Raw genomic sequence first — 20,422 nt, 5'->3', positions numbered from 1 at the left:
GAGCACGCTGAGGTGATGGTGGGGAAAATGGTGCCTGACGCTTTGTCAGTGTATATCGTTAAAGTGAGGTTCCCTGATCTGGAAGGCACGTCTGGAAAGAACTGGGAAGTGGGGTTTGCAAGGAGGGGCTGGCATTCTTGGAATGGGCTGGTGGGTTCAAGGAGAACTGCAAATTCAGGGCAAAAAGATGCAAGTAACTCTTTAGGTGAATGAGCTGGGCTCTGAGGACCTCGAGTTAGAGCTGGTGTGTTCTTGTTTGTCACAGCTGACCAGTGGATGAGAAAGCATCACTTTTCCTCTGTGCTACGACATCCCAACCCTTCCTGATTCTGGAAAAGCGGATGTCTGACCATCCTATAGGCATGGCTCACTTGAGAGAATTTGCCAGCCAAGTAAGTGGCAATTAAAAATTAGTTTCAAACTCTTGTATCAAGAGCAAACATCCTTACACTTGTTCTTGAAATGAGTTAAATAACCAGGAAATCATTTTTTGCCACTCTTTATCTCTTCTTGCACGTGTCTCGGCTTACTCCTGTTGGGCAATTGATTTGTGTCTTATTCCATGGCGGTGCTGGACTGATAGTGTTAGGTTGCCAGCCATATAGAAAGGGAATTCTTTGTCCAGGATCATGCTGTTGTCTGAGGTTAACTTTGCTCCTAGGAAGACAGAAGTCATTGGCACTCTCAGTATTATTTTGGAGGGGAAGCCTAGAAATGGGGACAGAAGAGCCATGTGTTCAGGCTGTGCCAGACACACCTTACTGAAGCGTTCATAGCAGTAGAACTGAGAAAACAGTGCTTGTAAGCTTCCTGCGTAAGAGGCAGTGATATTTAATGCTGAATGTTTAATTCTTCTGAGAAGGATACCAGCCTCATGGATGTGGTTAAATCCTGTTTGTTGTGATGACATTTGCACAAAAGGAGTGTGGAAGGATGATGTCATGACTAAAAGCTAAACCACATTAATAATATTGGCTTGAATCTTCTTTCTTCTGATTTGGTTGTGGGGTGTGTTTGATTATTGGCAGATGTCAATACTGAATGTAGGTCTTGTTAAACCATGGTTTCTAAGAATTTTTGGCATTTTCCTGTTCTGCTCCGGGTATAGCGTTATAATACTAAAAACTTCAGTGGTTTGAGATAATGCTTTCTCCAAGCCTTTTCTGATTTAAAATTGATTTGCAATGCATCTTATTTTGCATGCTGGCTTTCACATAAACTGTTTTCCCAAAGCGTGTATGGAATTAAATGCAGATATAGTACTTGAGTGAGTCATTGTACAGGGAAAAAAATTAAAGGAATAGGAAAGGCTACTGTCTGGTTAGGGCTGAGATCTGAGTTCTGTAGCTACAGAGGAGGTTGCTCTAAAGCTTTTTTGTATACAACATTCACTAATGAAGCTTATCAGAGTTCCAGTGGTCTCATCTCTGAATCAATTATGTAAATGTAAGGCATTCTCAGATTCTGTCATCCCAGGACTCTCTGTCTGGTCCTGGAACAGGAAAGCAATCTGTCTTGTCCCTTCCTCAGATCTCTTTAGGAATCCTTGATGGGACCTCGCAATCTGTGTAACTGAGGTCTTGGTGGAAGGGAAGCGGGAATTGGCCTGATGTTCTCTTTGGAGTTTAGGGAGGTGCTGTGAAAATCCAGAAACGAAGACTTGGACTGGAATGTCAGAGGCTTGAGCTGTCTTTGATTCCCAGTTCTGTTGCTGATCTGCTGGGTTACCTGAGGCAAATCCCCAGGGTCCTTTATGTCTGTGCCTCCATTTCCCTGCCTCAGCTGGTTGGCTCTCTCTTTTCTTGATTCCCCTTTGCTGTGTAAATACAGCACAGTGGGCCTTCGGTCTTTCTGCTCAATGATGTGTTTGTGTTATTGTGTGTAAAGCTCTGATCTGAGCTCTGCTTCTAGTTTTGTTTTTCCTTATGTGACCCTGAAGAAGCAGTTCAAGTTCTTTAGCTAAGTAATGTTTCACTCCCTTGAAGCAAAAGAATGCTATCTGTGAAGCAAGTTGGGACTCAGACAAATTTGTGTTTTTCAAAGTGTTGAACACAAACTTCCCTCTTGTCTATACTCCAGAAATTCAAAAGTCTTTTAGTTGAGAAGAGCTGTGCACAAATTTCATAGAGGCAGGGAAGCTTTCAAATGTTTCCAGATACAAAGCTGATATCCCCAAAGAGAACATAGTACCTGCTGCAGATATCTCTGTTGATGGCCCAGAGGTCAGCGTGTAGCATGAAGTGTGGGTAAATGAAGGTAGTTATTCACTCTTCTTCTCTAGTCTCCTCTCAAAGGCTATGGATATCATGCCTCTGCAGCTGGAGGTGGCAGACCTGCGAAACCCATACTTTCTTCATGAGCAGCTGGTGTTACTGCCAGGCTTGCCTCAGAACACGCTGCAACTCTTAATTCCTGATGTCTGCAGTGAGTCACTCTGTTTTAAAACATGGCATCATCAGTCGTGATGGCAAACACCCCCACACCTGTCATGACAGAGCATCCTTCTTTCCTGTGCTCTGAGATTACACCCTGGAGGGCAGAAGCGGAGCACATTACCAGTAGATTGTCCTCGTCCTTTTCATAGTTATTCTCTCCCCTTCCTGCATGTACAATTGAGATGATGCTTTGTGTGCTCTCCCTCCCAAAGCCTGTTCATGGCCAGCTGAGCCATCTCTAGTGTCTGACTGCTCTCAACAGGGAGAAAGAGCATGAGGATTTTTGCTCCAGAACTGCTGTGTAGTTGACAGTCAACCAAAAAGGTATGATGAGGTGACCATCTTTTAAAGGCTTTATGCATTGTGGTTGAAGAAGGAGCAGCAGCTGGTCAGCTAGCTCTTCAGACTCTGGTCTGCAGCTCCGTTTTGCAGCCCTGGTGAGTTCTGTGAATGTGGAAGAAAGTGGAAAGATCCCAAGCTGGTGAGCAGTTGCACAGTTGACAGGTGCTAATAAGCTGCTTTGGGTTAACTATGCTCATTTATGCAGGTGTAAAGCATTTCATCTGGATTCTGTTACTTTCTGCAAATGAAGATTTTCAGTTGTGTTTGTACCTGTGCAGTCGCAGAACATGGATTTGCAGCCAGGATGATTCTCTAACAAGATTGGCACTGAGATTAATTCATATTTAGAAGAGGGACAGATCGTGCTTGTTACATCCCTCATGTCAGTGCTACAAATTTATTGGGCTAGGGGGCAGTCAGGCTACACAGAATGTCTTCCTTTCCTCTCTGCCTCCACTGCTTGACCCCCCTGAGGGTAGCAGTGTGCTTCTCTTCTGAAGGAGCAGTGTACTTGCATAGCTCTCCATTCCTGGCACTGCACTTGTCCTGCTGTCTGATGAGTGCTGAGGCTTGTGTGCCCATTGATCTGAACATTTGCTCATCATCAGCAAGTTACCCTGTGGCAACTCAAACAGAAACCTTTTGAGTAGATAAGAGCTTCTGAGCAGATGTCCTGCAGAGGAGTATTATTTTATCTTAGTTTGTCATGGGGATTCAGAGTTGCTTCCACAAAAATGCCAACTGGCAATGTCTCTGCTGGGCAGACACTGACCTGCTTGAACCAGGGATGGGCTGTTTCCTCCTCCCTGTTTACAGAAAGTAAAAATATTCCTTAGCAGACTGGTCCTGCAGCAGGCATCCAGGAGCCTGTAACCATGGCTGGAATGACTCTACTGCTTTGCCCATACTCGCTACTAGCTTCTGGCTGTTGCTGGGTATGACTTGTGTGATTTTTGGCAACTCTGTCAAGGACTGCACGTCCTCAGGACTTCTGTAGCGTCATATTCTTGCCCTGTACTGGCACTGGGAAGATAAATTCAGTACTTACACACAAAGGTTCGTGTTCCAGCCTAATGTGGTGGGTCTGTCTCCGCTGCCCATCAGAATCGTATCATTTTCCTGACTCCCCTGAGCCAAAGTTTCCATGTGCTTGTCAGGAAGGTTTAATTCCTTCACTTCGTTCCATAGGAAATGGGATCAACTGACATCAAAGTATGGAAGCTTGATTACGAAGCTGTCTGTGATTGCAGAGCCCAGTGTGTAAAGTAGTGGTTGTCCCAAAACCTGCCTGCAGTAGCCGGTGTTCTTCTGTTTGATGTTGTGTTCTTGACGAATCAGTCCTGATTCTTTGATGTGCCATGCCGGGGTGAGGAGGGGCGCAGTGACTTACACCTTGCCATTTCTTTTCTCATAGCAAGATTATTTATGTGGGAGAGGAGGAAGGTTCTCTTGGAGGTTTGCTTCCCTGCAGGATTCATGTGGATAGTTTCCTTTACCAGCTGAGCCAGGTGCTTCTAGGAGATGATCCTCTTTATCTCCCTTCTCCCTAATGTGTGATGGTGGCTGCTGTAATGAGTGGCATTTTTATGGTGCAGTAGGTGACTGTGCAAGGAAACATCTAGGATACCTTGTTGCCCCTTCCTGTAAGTTGGTCAAGAGGTGGAAACTGCTTCTGGCCTCTTGAGAGCCTAGACTAGCCAGACTGTTTTCCTTGTGCTGCAGTCATCATTCTTATGTTGTCTCATGGCATTTCTCAAGCTCAAATCTTCTTCCTTTCCACAGCCTCTCTCTTTCCAGTCCCTCTCAAGTATCTCCAGTTCCTTTCATCTCTGCGTATCCCCTCCAGTCTGTTCCAGTGCATTTGTTCAAAGTACAGCCTGTTTCAGTGTTGCCATGGATGCTCAAGGATATTTGGTTATCCTTCTGTATCTTGGACTGGAATGCATGGGGAAATCCTGTTGAGTGAGCTGACTGTAAAGCTCATTCTGGGCCTGGCTTATTCCATATAGCAATGCATGGGGTGCAGAAAGCAAACAACCTGTAATGACTGGCTGGCTTAATCATTAAGCAGCACCTCGGGCTGCTCAGTGATGGCTCTACTGCTGGAACCTGGTGTTAGATGGAAGAATGCAGCTGCCCTGTTCTCAGATAAAATCTCTGCCAGCTCAAGGCCCTCACAAGGGAGCGGTGCTCTGGGTGGCATGTTGGAGGTGAGACTCAGAAGTTCTGGGTGTGGAAAACAGCTTGGCCACCTCCTGGGCCAGGCCATGTTTTCCAGCTTGTTTTTTGAATAGACTTGTTTTTAAAGAAGACAGAAAGACTAATCACAAAGAGCCTTTTAGTGATGAAGAGCCTGAAGCAGAGCAGGACCTCAGGATCTACAGCTGGAGAGAATGAAATAGCTTCAGAAAATGATTCTGATTTCTTCACTTTCTTGTCCATACTCATCTTAATAAACAGTTAACTTTGAAGCTGCTGTTAAAAAGTCAGTATGTCTCTGATGATCATGTCAGTAGCTTCACAGTTGATGTGCTTATCTAATGAGGGAAATGCTGTTTGCTTTTGCATCTGGGTGTGTCAGCCAGATTAGAGGCTGTTCCAGAAAAGCAGGTCTGCAGATTGGAGTGTCCATTCAGCTCTCTTGTCTCCTCTGGGATGGGCAGGTGTCTCGCCTCCTTGCTGCTGACCTTCCAAAAGACATGAGGCTTCCTCTGCACACATCTGAAGAGAGCTGGGCAGGATGCTGCCTGGAAATAAGGCTGCAGCAGAGAAGGCAGCTAATGCGAACTGGTCTTTATATTTCTGCAGTATTTCACCCTGCAAACAAGTAGGAAAGGATTCAGATCTTTTGAATTGTTCCAATCTTTGAGTGCAGGAAGGCAGACTAAGGAAACATTTTTGTGAACAACTTCTTATGGCCTCTTGCTTGTGCCCATTTTCTCATCTGGCTCTTCAGAAGAAGGCTGGTTCTGGTACACCTTTGCCTGTCTTTTTATTCAAGTGTGAACAAGTGCTTGCTCATAGAGCTGCTTGGATACAAGTTTGGTGCCTGCTATTGAGCAGGCTTGTCCCAAAGGAACTGACATTTTCCATAAGGATACTTGCTGACATTGTCCTTCTGGGCTTCTCTCCCCTTCTTCTCCCACTATGCTCTGTAGGGGCAGAAAGTCCACCTAAGAGGTTTCTTCAGTTCTCATCTTGGATGTATTTTGTGTTAAATTTCTCAGCACATGAAGACATTTTAGGGTTTGTGAGGTTTAGATGAATTAAACACAGATAAGGAGATGAGTATGTCTGTGCATGGCACTCTGCAGGCTGCTGTGGGACTTAACGGGCTTCTTCCATCTCTGCTTTCTGTTGTAGCACTCCAGGGTGGATCCTGAGGAACTGTTCACCAAGCTGGAGCGGATCGGCAAAGGATCGTTTGGTGAAGTGTATAAAGGGATCGACAATCGCACCAAGGAGGTGGTTGCTATCAAGATCATTGATCTGGAGGAGGCTGAGGATGAAATTGAGGACATTCAGCAGGAGATTACAGTGCTCAGCCAGTGTGATAGTCCTTACATCACCCGGTACTATGGCTCCTACTTGAAGGTAGAGCAAAGCTGTGGCAATTCTTTTGCCAGCAGTTTGGGAATGGGGTGGGCTTCTCTGTGGGTGCTGCAGCTTATGGTAGCATACAGCACTGCGGAGTGTCCAAACCGTGAGTGTCAATGTGGCAGCAGGAACAGCAGTGCCTCTGCTCACTGCGTTTATCTGGTATTAATAGGAGACTGGGCTTTAAGACGCTTGCAGAGTACACGGAAATAAGGTGCCTGGTACAGTGTGGTCCCAAAAGCAGGCACTTCAGTGGGGAGAAGAGGCTGACCATTTCTGAAAGGAAATTTGTGGAATACTCTTCCAAAATACCACAGTTTTAAGGTAGTAACACTGAGGACGTTATGCCTCTGGAAAGAAATGGCGTTTGAAGCTGTACTTTGTGACCCCAGAGGAGGGCCACAAGGATGATAAGGGGGTTGGAGCACCTCCCATAGGAAGACAGGCTGAGAAAGTTGGGGCTGTTCAGTCGGCGAAGAGAAGACTGCGTGGAGACCTCATAGCAGCCTTCCAGTATCTGAAGTGGGCCTATAAAGATGCTGGGGAGGGACTGTTCACCACGGACTTAGTGATAGGACAAGGGGTAGTGACTTCAAACTTAAACAGGGGAGATTTAGGTTGGATATAAGGAAGAAATTCTTTACTGTGAGGATGGCAAGGCACTGGAATAGGTTGCCCAAGGAAACTGTGAGTGCTCCATCCCTGATCGTGTTCAAGGCCAGGTTGGACAGAACCTTGAGTAATCTGGTCTAGTGGAAGGCGTTCCTGCCCATGGCAGGGGGCTGGAACTAGATGATCTTAAGATCCTTTCCAACTCAAACCATTCTGTGATTCTATGATCTTGTGATCATAATTTCATCAAAAATCATGAAAAGAACAGGAACTGAGTCTTTGGAGGAGTGCTGATAACGCTTCCATTGAGAACAGGTTTAGGAATTCCAACAGAAATTATTAGTAGTGAGGACCAGAAGAGGCGTCTGCATACCGGCTGCTGGAGGCGTGTGTAACACTGATTCTGTAGCAAACTGTTCCTGAGCTCTATGGATCCTAATTATCCTTGCACATTTTTCAAAGGCCATAATGCATATCCTCAGCCTTTAGCTGAAAACACCAAGCAAGCTGTAGCTTCATAGATCTACTGCTTATCTTCTACCAGGACCCTGTGAACCTCATTCTGGAAATCTCTTCTCTGAGGAGTGAGAGAGCATCTTGCTGATTGTACCCTTCAAGCTGGCAGGTCCACCACTATAATGCTGGTTCATCAGAAAGAGGAGCTAGGAGCTCCACAACAGCCTCTGAGGTGTTGTGGATTGTGTACAGGACTACTGATGTGTCTTGTTGCCTCTGGCGTCTTTCACTTTTCTGTCTGGTTTTATCATTGTTTTTGCTCTTGATTTGTGCTCTTGCTTGCAGGGCACTAAGCTGTGGATAATCATGGAGTACTTAGGAGGAGGTTCAGCCCTGGATTTGGTAAGTATATGGTAAGCTCTGGACCATGAAAAACATTGGCTGGAGCCTTGGTTTGTGAAATGCCCATAAACCAGACACTCACTTGCCATGTACCATCTCTTTGACAGCCGCGTGCCTGCAGGGTAGGCGGTGCAGGACAGACACACTGGTTGTGCATATTTCTGAACAGCAGAAAGGTTTGCATGGAGCTTGGCTGTCAAAGCACCGTTCTCCAGTGTGCTCTGCTGCTTTACAATGAGAAGAGCCAGTGAACTGAAATGTGACAGCAGCCAGTTGTTTTGGAGCAGTACAAATCCATACTTCACCTAATCAGAACTCACAGTTAGGAACCTGGTCTATAATCAGGGTTCCCAGGTGTTTGATACTACAAATGATGTCTAAGAAGTTACCCCAGATTTTAAGGGAATACAGATGCAGAATAAGCACAGGAGTGAAGTTCTGCTGTGCTGTATTCTGTTACAGGGTCTTGGCTATCTCCTGAGGACAATAAAGCCAGTTTTTCCAGAGCAGTAACTAAGGTCATACAGTAAATGGTCTATAATCAGGGTTCCCAGGTGTTTGATACTACAAATGATGTCTAAGAAGTTACCCCAGATTTTAAGGGAATACAGATGCAGAATAAGCACAGGAGTGAAGTTCTGCTGTGCTGTATTCTGTTACAGGGTCTTGGCTATCTCCTGAGGACAATAAAGCCAGTTTTTCCAGAGCAGTAACTAAGGTCATACAGTAAAAACTGCTGAGCCTGCACTGACTTGAGGAAGGGTGTAGCTGGGGGGAGGCTGTCATCAGCAGAAGTCATCTTAGTGTGAGAACCTCAATTACTGCACTGAGAAGGCAAGACTTGTTTAGAGGAGAACTGATAGAAAGGAGAACTCTGGTACAAGACTTCACACCCAGAGGGTAGAAGTTGTCTCTGGGCTTTTGCAGTGGCTGAAATTCAGTTCTTGCATGCTGGCAGAGAGGCTTGAACAGGAGAAACTGTTAAGATGTTCTGTTCACCGAAGTATTTCCAGGCCAAAGCGGGAGATGAGTATTCTGCTGTTTGTCTGGGAAGCCTTTAATAGACTAATAGAAAACCCTCCAAAGATTTCCATTTAATATTGCCAGGTGCAAAGTCCAGCATTCTGCTCGCAGAATGAGCACTAGGCCTACAATAGGTGCTTTCTGCTGAGCGTGACCTGCTTGGCCAAAGTTTCCAAGACACAAACTGAGAAGCTGGAAAATCCAAGGCATAAGTCACCAGCTTTTAAGTCATCTTTCTGCCCTTTATCAGCTGAAGCCAGGACCCCTAGAGGAGACTTACATAGCTACTATCCTGAGAGAAATCCTAAAGGGTCTGGATTATCTACATTCTGAGAGGAAGATCCACAGGGACATCAAAGGTAAGAGTAAAGAGCTCAGCTCTCCTTCTTGTAAGGGATGTTACTAACATCAGATTCAGCAGTAATCTGAGAGGCTTCAAAGACAGTTTCTCAGTGTTACTTTCCCTGTTGGGTGGCTTACTTCTGTATGTGATGCTTTTCCTTTTATTGCAAGTCATAGTTTTCAGGTCTTTAGGATTTAGAGTACCAGTAAGGATCTGTAGCTCTTATCTGGCATTTGCAGTTTGGACAGGCAGGGTGCTACAGGAAAGGAGTCAATGAAAGGCATGCTCAAATACTAGCTGTCTGGACGGCTGCTTTACTGCTGGACCTCAGGCGTGTGTATGCTGATTATAACTTACTGTGAAGGTGAGCTGTCCTCATGCAGGGTTCACAGCACTGGAAAATCAGGGCAGCTTGTGTCAGCTTATCCTGTTCCTGATTTTTATAGTCATTGGCTGTATGCAGTGTAGAGAGACTTGGCATCTGCCTCCCAAAGAGCAGTCTCACACCAAGCACAGAGCATCAGAGGACAGCAGGAGGGTGGGAGGATGGTGCTGTGAAGATGTGGCCAGTGTTGGATGCTGACTGCTCTGACCCTCTGCAGGAGGGGATTTGAACAAGCAGAACAGAGAAACCTCATGCAGGGGGATATGTTGAAAAGATTCCATTGCGTGTGTGAGACTGAACATTTCTAGCACATTTCAAGCTGTGCAGGACTGCTGGCTGCCAGCTGGGAAATGCTGAAAGCTTGTAGGTAGGGTCTCTCTCACAACGAGAAGTCCTACAAAAAACCCTCATCCCAAAACCTGCACAATGTCACTGTCTTAAGCCGAGTGAGTGGGAAGCAGTACAAGACCAGGACTAGTGAGCTCTTTAGAAGGATCTGCTATTTAACCTGTGCTGATGCTCCTCTGGAAAAAAGAAAAAAAAAAAAAAAAGACCACCATTTGGATTATCTTGCTGCCCTCTGGTCTTTGTGTGGCCAGGGATCAATCTAGCTGATTGTGTGTCCCTTCACATCTACTTCTTGCTACTACTCTAGAAATATTTCCCTTCTGATCCAGCTAAGTGTGTGAACTTGTTTCATGTTAGCCAGTGTAGGTAAATTCTGAGCTGAGGGTTTTCACTGGGGCAAAGGAGGGTGTCACAGGAGGTCCATTCTCAGTATTCAGTCCTGTGTGGGCTGGGCTTGATTCAAACTTAATGCTTATTTGTGTGAACAGCTGCCAACGTGCTACTTTCGGAACAAGGAGATGTGAAACTGGCTGACTTTGGGGTGGCTGGACAGCTGACAGACACACAAATCAAGAGAAACACCTTTGTTGGGACTCCGTTCTGGATGGCACCAGAGGTCATCAAACAGTCTGCTTATGACTTCAAGGTGAGCTGGGAGCGGGAGGATTGCTACTTGGTGCTACTATAGATAAGATGATGCTAGGTTTAATACAGAGATTGGAAGTGCTGCTTATTGCAAGAACAGTACTTTCCTGTCATGGTTCAGGGTCTGTTGGAGAAATTTGTCTATTAGACATGAAACACTTTATCTGATTTTATGTGATCAGCCCTTCAGTTGTGCTGGAATTGCATACTTCCATGTTGCAGAGTTGCTCCCTGCTGTTCTGTGCTGTCACTATTCTTGCTCTTCTTTCAGGCAGACATCTGGTCCCTTGGAATTACAGCCATTGAACTAGCAAAGGGAGAGCCTCCAAATTCTGACTTGCATCCTATGAGGGTTCTCTTCCTGATCCCCAAAAATAACCCTCCGACACTTGAGGGTCACCACAGCAAGCCCTTCAAGGAATTTGTGGAAGCCTGCCTCAACAAGGACCCTAGATTTGTGAGTATTGCTTATCCACCTGTGCATTTGTATAAAGGATTGCAGAGGTCAAAGATTTATTTATCAGAAGACCTTTTGGTGCAAGGTTTCTGGAGAGAAAGAAGTACTGAGCTTACAGAATGGACAGGCAAGCCTGGCAAGAATTGAAATCAGTGCACTTGCATGGTTAGTGTGCAGAGATGGTTACATGTAGCATGATTTCCTTATTTGCTCCAGAGGCCAACAGCTAAAGAATTGCTAAAGCACAAGTTCATCACACGCTACACCAAGAAAACCTCATTCCTAATGGAGCTGATAGATCGGTTCAAGCGCTGGAAGTCAGAAGGCCATGGAGAAGATTCCAGTTCTGGAGATTCTGATACGTACGTACATGCTCTGCATGGAGGGGCATCCCTGCTATACCCTGTGTGCCCTGGGGTAGCCTACAGCAAACAGCTTGGGTCCTTTTCCCCACCTGAGTTGGAGCTCTTACGGTAGCTCAGGGGGAGACCTGAGAGCATCTGTTTGTGGCAGCAGGTGACTGCTGCCTGAAGAAACAGGCTGTTACCCCTGTTCAGTGGGACCTGGTGCTAATATTAACCTGTGGAGCCTCTTTGCTGAGTGTAAGGAATCAGAAGTACCAAGAAGAAACATCTAATCTGTGCATAGCTAGTAACCGAGGCTCTTGTTGCCTGTATTTTATGCACATTCAGTTAAATACAAGAGCTACAGGCTTTAGTAACTGTGGCAAACAGCTGTGATTGTGTTTGTGTATTAGTGGGTAGAGTGTTCTGCTACTGATGTGGAGGCATGAGGCTGTGAGCTTTGGGTGAGGAAAGGGCACTTCGTTGCCAGGCTGGTGTCACAGAACTTTTCTTCACCTGCAGTGGCAGCAACTCAAGTTACCAATGACTGGGAGGTTGGCTTGAAATATGTAAGCCTGGCCACTCAAATTGTGAGTTGGTTTGTCCTAAATTCTCCTAAATTTAACTCACATTTTGAACTGTCTTCAGCTGGCTAGAGCAGAAAGTGCTTGTGGTCATTTAGAAGCATGGTGTAGTAGTTAGCGCAGGTTTCTGTGGTGCTCTATATGGGCTGTAGAGACAGAAGTGGTTTCTGTTTAGGATTTTTTTCTGGAATAGTGAAATGCCTGGGGCCCTGTGGTGATATGACAGTCAGGTGGGGGAGAGCTTGTGACTATGGGAAGGCGTGGGTAAAACACCCAGTGTGTGGAGTGAGGCTTTGTCTTGACTTACCCCTTTTCATTTGCAGTGATGCAGACACAGAGGATGGAGACCAGGGTCCAATCTGGACATTCCCACCAACTATTCGCCCCAACTCCTTGAGCAAGCTGCACAAAGGAATGGCTCTTCATGGTTCCCAGAAGGTCTGTTTGCTCTCTGTTCTTTCAGAAGTGGACTGAACTAACACAAGCTTTGGAGGGTCTTGGGGAGGCTACCAGTCACTCGTGTTCTGTCTAAAATCAACTTTAGTGTGGGTATCAAGAGCTGGTGACCCAGAGTTGCCTTCTCCATATCATCAGGGTACTGCAGTCTCTGGCTTTTCTGAGATCTGGTGAGGGGACTGCCCTGAGATGCTGTGAATTTACTAAAGACTTTGTAGTTTGTGTGCTTTAGGAGCCTTTCCTTGTGCTTCTAACTTTTTCATCTTGCTTTCTAGCCTACTGAGCCCATCAAGAGGCAACCACGGTCACAGTGTCTCTCCACGCTTGTTCACCCAGTTTTTGGGGAGGTGAGTAGAACCTTCTTGGTGTCTGTGATGGTTGGAGATGAATTTATTGACATGGACCAGTAAATTGCAGAGATTTAGGAAAGGGAGGTGCAGTGAGATAGCTAGTAGGATTAAGGGACTATGAAGCATTTGTGCCTCTTCAGAGGTTTATACTTTATGTTAGGAAAGCATATATGCCGCTGGAGTGTTCTTTCCAATACACTTGTGTTCCTAGAAGTACAGCATTACTGTGTTGTCTTCTGGTGAGGATAAGGTAGAGGAGTGCCTGTTTCTTATCTGTGTCGTAGGTTTGCTAATGCCTAGACAATTCTGGACACTGATGTCCCTGGCATCTGTGGCTGAAGTCCAGCTCCCGTTAGGGCAGCAGGTATTGGAGCTTGCCTGTCACTGTGCATGTTCCCTGCCCTCGTGCTATATGTAGTTGTCCACAGCAGAGTCACTGAGGGGAATGTGGGTGGACTAGAGCAGGAGTTGACTTTGCCAGTTACTAGGCATCTTCTTTATACATGCCTGCTATTACTGGCCAAGGAGTTACCCACCGTATGGCCTGTGGCAGGTAGGCTAAGAAAATGTGTTTGGAAAATCCACCCTGTTTCCTTGTGTTCTGGGTGGGGATGTGAAATTAAAAGCTACCATTAATGATGGGATAGTGCCTGTATCAGCAGAGAGCTGAATTGTCTTTCCAGCTGAGTGTTGTTTTAAGGGAGAAGAGGATAATCACAGGGAGACTACTGGCTATGGGCTTCAGTTGCTGTTTCCCGCAGGAGTGTGGGAAAGGAGGTTCTGCTTCAGAAGAAATCACACAGACCCTGCATGTCAGGGTTCTTTCCTTGGGGTGCTGGGTCACAGGGACCCTTTCTCTTGTCCTGATGACTTGCTCTTTTCTGGATCCTGATGCTGTTCTAGGGGTGGTCCAGCAGAGTGCTGTACTTTTTCAGGGATAGTCTCTGGATTTAAATCTCTTTCCTCAGGTCTAGAGGAAAGTCTAGAAATCTATCTAGAGCTATGGTGGAAAGAGGGTTTGGTGCAGGGCAGAAAACAGAGGTCATTCTGAAAAACAGGCTGTTGGGACAGCACAGCTTTGGAAATTGAGAGTTTAGCTAACTGGCCTCTTCTGTACTCCGCTGGGCCTTACTTCAAAGATCGGAGCATGAGACAGATACTCTGGGTCTTGTAGGCCTGGGCCTATGAGATAAAACTGGATGTAAATAACGTTGGTTTCTGATGGAGGCAGTTTGTTTGTGCAGCATAACCACTGATACCTGGTTCTCAGTCCTTTTGGTTTAGGAGCCTTCTGGGTGAGGGAGTGCTCAGAGCTGTGAGTTCTTGAAACCAATGAGTGCATCTTCGTGCTTCTCCTTACCAAGCTTGCTGTGCTGGTTCCAGGCAGGAAGTGCCCACTTGGACCTTTCATCTCTGCTGGTTTGTCTCCCTTGCCCCAGATTTGCCGATCCTCCTTTCCTTTCATTAGACTTCCCTGCTGGCTCTCCTGATCCCATGCAGTGCAATCAGGTTCAGGGAAGGTTCTGGACAGTCTCTGGAATAACCTGGCTTCTGCATAGCATGGGGTTGGAAGAAAACTTTTCTCCAAGTCCAAGTAGGGAAGCTGCTTCATTGCTGGTTGCATGTGTTGTTTCAGTTCTAGTTTCCTACCAACAGCAGACTATCTCCTTCTCATTGCTGCATCTTAGACCTGCTAGGTTTCAATAAACTGGCACTTTTTCACCTCTTTCTATAAAGGGCCTGAAGCTGGGCTTTATGAATTGAAATCTTACTGAGATGCTGTTTGTAATCTTTTCTATGCCTTCCCTGCATGCATATTAATGAATGCTAGTATTGAAAATGACCCACGGTGGTTCATTAACACAGATGTGGGCAACTGCAAATCTAGAAGCCCATCTGCCTTTTCTGGGGCAGGGAGGAAAGGTAAGGTATTTTGGCCTGGAGGGCCAAGCAGTAAATAAAAGCCAACTGGTAAGGCTTTGTGCAGGACCCCTGCTAACCTCCAAGGAGCCCTTCTGCAGTGGAAAGTGACAGGATCAGACTGCTCACATCACAGGTTGCTGGGCAAACTATATGTCAGTGGCTTAGCATCAAAGGCCGATAACAGACTGGCACCTTACCTGCAGGACAGACCCTGTGTCTCATTTTGCTCTGGGGCAGGCAGTCTTTGATGAGGTACACAGCAAACCAAATCCTTGGCTTTGGCATTACAGCTATTTTTGGCCTAAGAAATCTGTATCCTTGATGTGTAATTGAGTTGCCCTCCATGCCCCCACCGATGCCGAAGGAGCAGAGGCATGAGTGAGTTTCTCCCCCAGCTGAGGCTTTGTGTTTTTGAGCAATTGCCCCACTGAAGGGGCAGCAGCTCTTTTTGATTAGGAACCGTTTGCTTCCAGCGGGGAACTTGGAGCACAGGGACAGTGCAGCTGGGAATTAGCATTCACATTGTCCTGCTTCCTGCACCATGGAGAAGAGGTGAGCTCCAACAACAGGAAAGGCTGATCCTAGAACTGCAGGCAAAGAACTGCGAGGCTTATGTAAAGCCCTTTAATCAGCATAGCCTAACAGGAGCTTAATCAAACCTGACAGTGGTTAGCTGGCAGATAGTGCTTGTTCCACAAAAGGTTTTCATCTCTGTTCAGCTTACTGTGTAATGATGGACACGAGGGAAGGGGCTGCCACATGAGCTGCTTGTGTGAGAAGTTGGGGAAATGCTGCAGAGGATGTGACTGTGGGTTTTCCAGTGGCAGACTCCTTCATGCTCAGCATCAGTGACCCATCAGGAGTTCTTTCATGACAGAGGTTTACCTATTTCAAATTAACAACTGGACCTACGTGCAAGTAGCCTTGTGGCTGGTGAGGCCTAGTTTGCATGCACTGACCGTGATAGATGAGGCTTTTCATCTAGGTCAGATGCTGCATATGGAGATCTTGCTGTGTAGGCTTCATTCCCCTGTCCCCCAGGAAAGGTCTGTCATGGGAAGGAGAGATTCAAGATCTATAGTGTGCCTCAGCCTCCGAGTCAGTAGAAACAACTCAAACTTTCTTGTTGTTATTAAAAGTGGTGGTGACTGACTGCTGGTGTTAGGGTATTTTCTGCCCTACCTCTCTGCAAGCCTTTAGCCTGGATCTAAGCTGTCATTAGCAGCAAAGGTGACTGTACTGGTTCAGGTACAGACGAGTTCTTTGTTCTGTTACTACTTACAGGTTTTCAGGGCTGTTGATCTATTTCTAGTATCATTTAGCTTGTTTAAGAATATATTAAGGCCTGTTTATTAAGGACTTTAATTGCTATTAGTATCTGGAGGAAAGTCTGAACTCCAGACATTGGACTTCATCTTCCCGACCTAAAAAAAGACCACTTTTTGATTGTTTTCAGAAGAATGTTTGTGCCCCTCTGCACCCTTGTGGAGTCATACTAGAAGGGAAAAGGACTTGATGTCTGTCCTGCAGTGCTTGATCAGTGCTTTCTGCAATGAGATAAGGCACTAACGCACCATTTCTGGGTTGCAGCTTAAAGATAAGCACAAGCAGACCGGAGGCAATGTGGGAGCTATGGAGGAGCTGGAGAACGCCTTTAGCTTGGCTGAGGAGTCCTGCCCAGGCATCTCTGACAAACTGATAGCACACATGGTGGAACGGGTACAAAGGTGAGCATCCTCTGGGGTATGAGCTGGGCTGGAGCAGGCAGTGAGCTGATCCATTGTCAAAATCTGGAACTGAGCAGTAAAGACTACCGAAAAGTGAATATTGATGACAAGGGGCTATTAGGTCAGCCATGTCACTTCTTTTAACTGCTTTACATTTAATGAAGCAGTTCTTCCTGCCTCGGAAGTAATTTTGCACACTGAATAGGTTTCTGTAGTGTAGGTGAATGTTGCAGAGCACAGCAAGGTGCTGCTGTTCACCTTTATCTTGCAGACAGGTTGAGAGAGCTGGGTTTGTTCAGCCTGGAGAAGAGAAGGCTCCAGGGAGACCTTAGAGCACCTTCCAATGCCTGAAGGGGCTGACAAGAAATCTGGAGAGGGGCTTTTTACAAGGGCCTATAGGGACAGGACAAGGGGGAATGGCTTTGAGCTGACAGAGGGGAGATTTAGATTGGACAACAGGAAACAAATTCACTGTAAGGGTGCTGAGGCGCTGGCACAAGTTGCCTGGAGAACCTGTGGCTGCCCCATCCCTGGCAGTGTTCAAGGCCAGGTTGGACGAGGCTTGGATCAACCTGCTCTAGTTCAAGGTGTCCCTGCCGATGGCAGGGGGTTAGAACTGGATGAGCTTTAAGGTCCCTTCCACTCGATTCTATGACAAATATATATATGCGTGTGTGTGTACGTACACACATATGATGTCCTGCTGGCCCTGTTACCCAGGCAGCAAGGACTAGGCAAAATGTCATCAGATCTGTTCTGGAATAGCAAGTATCTGTTTCATTGCAAGGAATGTACTTCTCAGCACTACGTGCAGCAAATCACTCTGCTTCCCCAGCTTCAGGTAGCAGGAAAGGGTATTTTTCCTGGAGTGAATTACTTCCTAACCCAGTGAAAGAGTATAGTCTGATAGAATTAATTCTTTGCTGCTCAGCAGGTGCTGCATCAAAACTGCTTCTACTACTGGCACCAAGTTCAGTCACATCCATGTGCTGCAGGCAACAATGTCAGATCCTGATCACAGGTTTCTCAGGCTTTATTTAACATTAATGTGGCTTACCTCCCTTTCACAGCAGGCTGTCCTAAATCTTACCCTTTTCTCACCAGCTGAGAAACTTAACCTTTGCTGCCTCACTGGTTAGAAAGCTGGAAGTATTTTGCTATACATATGACCAAAGGATCCATTCTCTGCTCTGGTTGCTAATGTAAATGCAAGCCAAGCTTTACAGTCTTTACACCCTTGACCTTGGGCTTTCTAAGCATTTATTTCTGATGGGTTTAAGCTAGTGTAGTTTGGTTGTAGCTCAAGTATCTGTTGGATGCTGTCAAGCAAAGAGCAACCTTACATACCAGGGACCAAAAATACTGGCCGTTCTTTAGGGCTTCTGTTCTAAGTCGTTCAAGCTCCCAAGCAAATATGCTATGAGTATGTTCATATCCCTCATCTAATAATCACTTAAAGGTGGAAAGAGAATACCCTAGTCTCTTCTGGCTGACCCACAGAGGTCACAGAAAGTGTCCTGCTGATACCTGCAAAAACTTGAGCTTCTAATCGAGCAGGAGGTACTTGTAGATGTGTTCTGGGTGACTGCAGGGCAGCTGTCACAGTATCATTCATTTCTACCAGCCTAGTATTGGCACTACTGGGTGGTGCAAAGGACAAAACACTGGAGTTTTGTTTTGGAGGTCTGCAAGAACTCAGAAGCCTTGGTTAATTTCTTCTTGTAAAACACTAGTGCTCAAAATTTATTAGCCTAAAATTGGGTCTTAAAAGCCAGAAACAAGCACCACCTTGGCTTCTGTTAAACAGCTTGTTTTTCCTTTCAAGACTCCTTAATCTAGAAAACTGGCAGTGGCAATGGGAGTGGGGAAAAACACATCCAGGCCTACCCCTTCACCGGCAGACACGTGGGTTGGTGCAGTGCGTGGGGGCTCGCAGTGGACAGCAGTGCCCAGTTCCATGTGTTACTCCTCCTTGCAGGTTTTCACACAGTCGGAACCACCTGACCTCGGCCCGCTGACACCGACATTCCCTGCTGCTGGTTTGAGGGGGAAGGATTTTTTCCAGCTTCACATAAGAACTACATCTCTAATCCAGACCACCATCTGCTGTTGGATGCAACATTGTGTTATGGACTCCAGGACATTTCAGAGCCTCCATATTACACGTTTTCACGATAACCCAGGGTGGGGTTTGCAATGCAAGTACAATTTAGACCTTTTGCAGAACCCGAGATGGGTGGTCTAATTGTTTTTACAATGTAATCAATGCAGTTTTTAATTGTTCCCTATGGATGTATCCATTTTGGCTTGGTTTGATTCACAGCTTGTTACTGGTAAATGCCCGGCTGCTGGAAAAAGAGGGAGATTCTCTTCCATTGAGGTATATTTCAAAGGCGAGTCCGATGGTTTTAGCCTCCTGCCCTTCCTAAAGAAGTGTTTGTGAGCAGTAATGTGTGTGTGCAGGTATGTTTGGAAGCTCTCCATGCATAGAAAATTTCCATGCCTTTGGAAGTTTGAGCAGCTCTCCAATTATTCTGGAGGTTTGCCTCAGTTCCTTCACACACTAGTAATGAAACATTGTCAAGTACAGCAGCAGCTGAGCGAATATGCTGCTGCTCTTTCCCAGCGTGTCGTTTCACAGGAGGATGGGTTTGCTGACTGTACTCTTTCTGGCTCTGGGACATCATTTTGTATTTATTAGGCTTTGGTTCACCTCATTCAGGCAACAGCAGAACTTACCTTGGGTCTGCAGGGACTGGAAGGCAAAGGGGTTACATTTGTTTCGGGAGCTTGTGGAGTTCCTTTTCTTGGTGCTTTCTGCAACTGAAGCAACTAGATATGCAGTCCTAAGTCTCGCAGCTGAGCAGACACCTACTGTGCATGCCCAAATATTGCAGATTTAGGGTTAAAAAAGGGGGGCAGGAGGGGACACAACAGCCAAAGATGCTGACAGGGCTTCCGTTTAAAAGGCAGCTTGCTGTTTCATTGCAGTTCTTGAGGCAAGAAACCTGTCCTCTACAGAAGATACCAGTTGGATGGCTAAGCAGCAACGCTATCTGTGCGGCTGGGGGTTCACAAAAGCTTCCATCCCCTTCTCAACTTTCCCTTTCTGGCTCTTCTTCAGCCTGGGATCTGAACTTGCTGAAGCCAGGGCTGTGGTGGTGGTTGCTAGCAGAGAAATCAAAGCATCAGCGGCCGCATTGGCTGCTTAAGGTGTTCCAGTGGAGCCATCCCTAACTAGCTTTGCATTCTGTATAATACTAGTTTATAACAAACACAGATCTTTAATCTAGGTAAATGCACAGATCTTAAAGCTATGGTAAAGGTCTAGGAAAACAGACTTAGGAACATAACTTTGATAGCTGTTTGCCTAGAGATCTGCTCTCTAATTGTCAAGATTTTCCCACTAGGTCAGCAGGACCTTAGCTATCCAGATCTTTGTTTGGGTGTCTGGGTGTGAATGATGTGGCTCACCCAGAGCCACTGAAAATAAAAGCTGTAGCTATTCAGCATTTTTTTTTTTTTTTCCAAAGATAGGCCACTTTGTTAGGAACAAGGCGTGAGTTTTGGTACTTTGATTCAGACCTGCAAATCGTAAGTGCTGGGCTAAAAGTAGCTCAAAAAGACCCTACATTCCCTAACCTCAGTGTGTGGTGTTCACTTTAGCTTATGACTATCCTTTACTCTTCATCTCTGATGGATAAATACAGGCTCAGCAAACACTATGAACAGGTCTAGTAGAGAAGAGGTGCTGCTGTTTGATCTTGCTGGAGCTCTGCTGCAGGGTGGTGTTTCTCTGGGGTGAGAGCCATCTCTGAGCCTGCGTTTATGAAGAACAGACCAAACCCATTTTTTACTCAGGAGAAGGAGTTAACATGTAAAACAGGAGTTACTGAGGTGGAAGGCAGAGGCTGCAGCCCAGCGGAAAGGCAGCTGAAGGGCTCCTGCTGCTTTTGAAGTTGCTGTTTCATGACGGTAGCAAATCATGTCAAT

General features: G+C 46.0%; 1 protein-coding gene across 2 annotated transcripts; it reads left to right on the top strand.

Annotated features, from left to right (window-relative positions):
- The first annotated feature begins 341 nt into the window (after positions 1–341).
- Positions 342–19,283, top strand: STK25 (serine/threonine kinase 25). 2 transcript variants are annotated; one of them, XM_010023861.1, is made up of 11 exons: positions 342–392; positions 6,141–6,371; positions 7,788–7,844; positions 9,118–9,226; positions 10,432–10,589; positions 10,860–11,045; positions 11,262–11,407; positions 12,297–12,411; positions 12,705–12,776; positions 16,293–16,429; positions 18,408–19,283. In XM_010023861.1, exons 1-11 carry the CDS (start codon positions 342–344, stop codon positions 18,445–18,447), a joined length of 1,302 nt encoding a protein of 433 aa, XP_010022163.1. In that variant the 3' UTR covers positions 18,448–19,283. The 2 variants fall into 2 exon arrangements, with proteins under 2 accessions (XP_010022163.1, XP_010022164.1); XM_010023862.1 differs by lacking the exon at positions 6,141–6,371 and having other exon boundaries at positions 363–392; positions 18,408–19,004.
- The last annotated feature ends 1,139 nt before the right edge of the window (positions 19,284–20,422 follow it).

This window comes from Nestor notabilis, unplaced genomic scaffold (assembly GCF_000696875.1).
Source record: "Nestor notabilis isolate BGI_N333 unplaced genomic scaffold, ASM69687v1 scaffold521, whole genome shotgun sequence".
Taxonomy (NCBI): Eukaryota; Metazoa; Chordata; class Aves; order Psittaciformes; family Psittacidae; genus Nestor; species Nestor notabilis.
The sequence above is the reverse complement of the archived record's forward strand: the minus strand, read 5'-3'. Positions and strand labels throughout refer to the sequence as shown.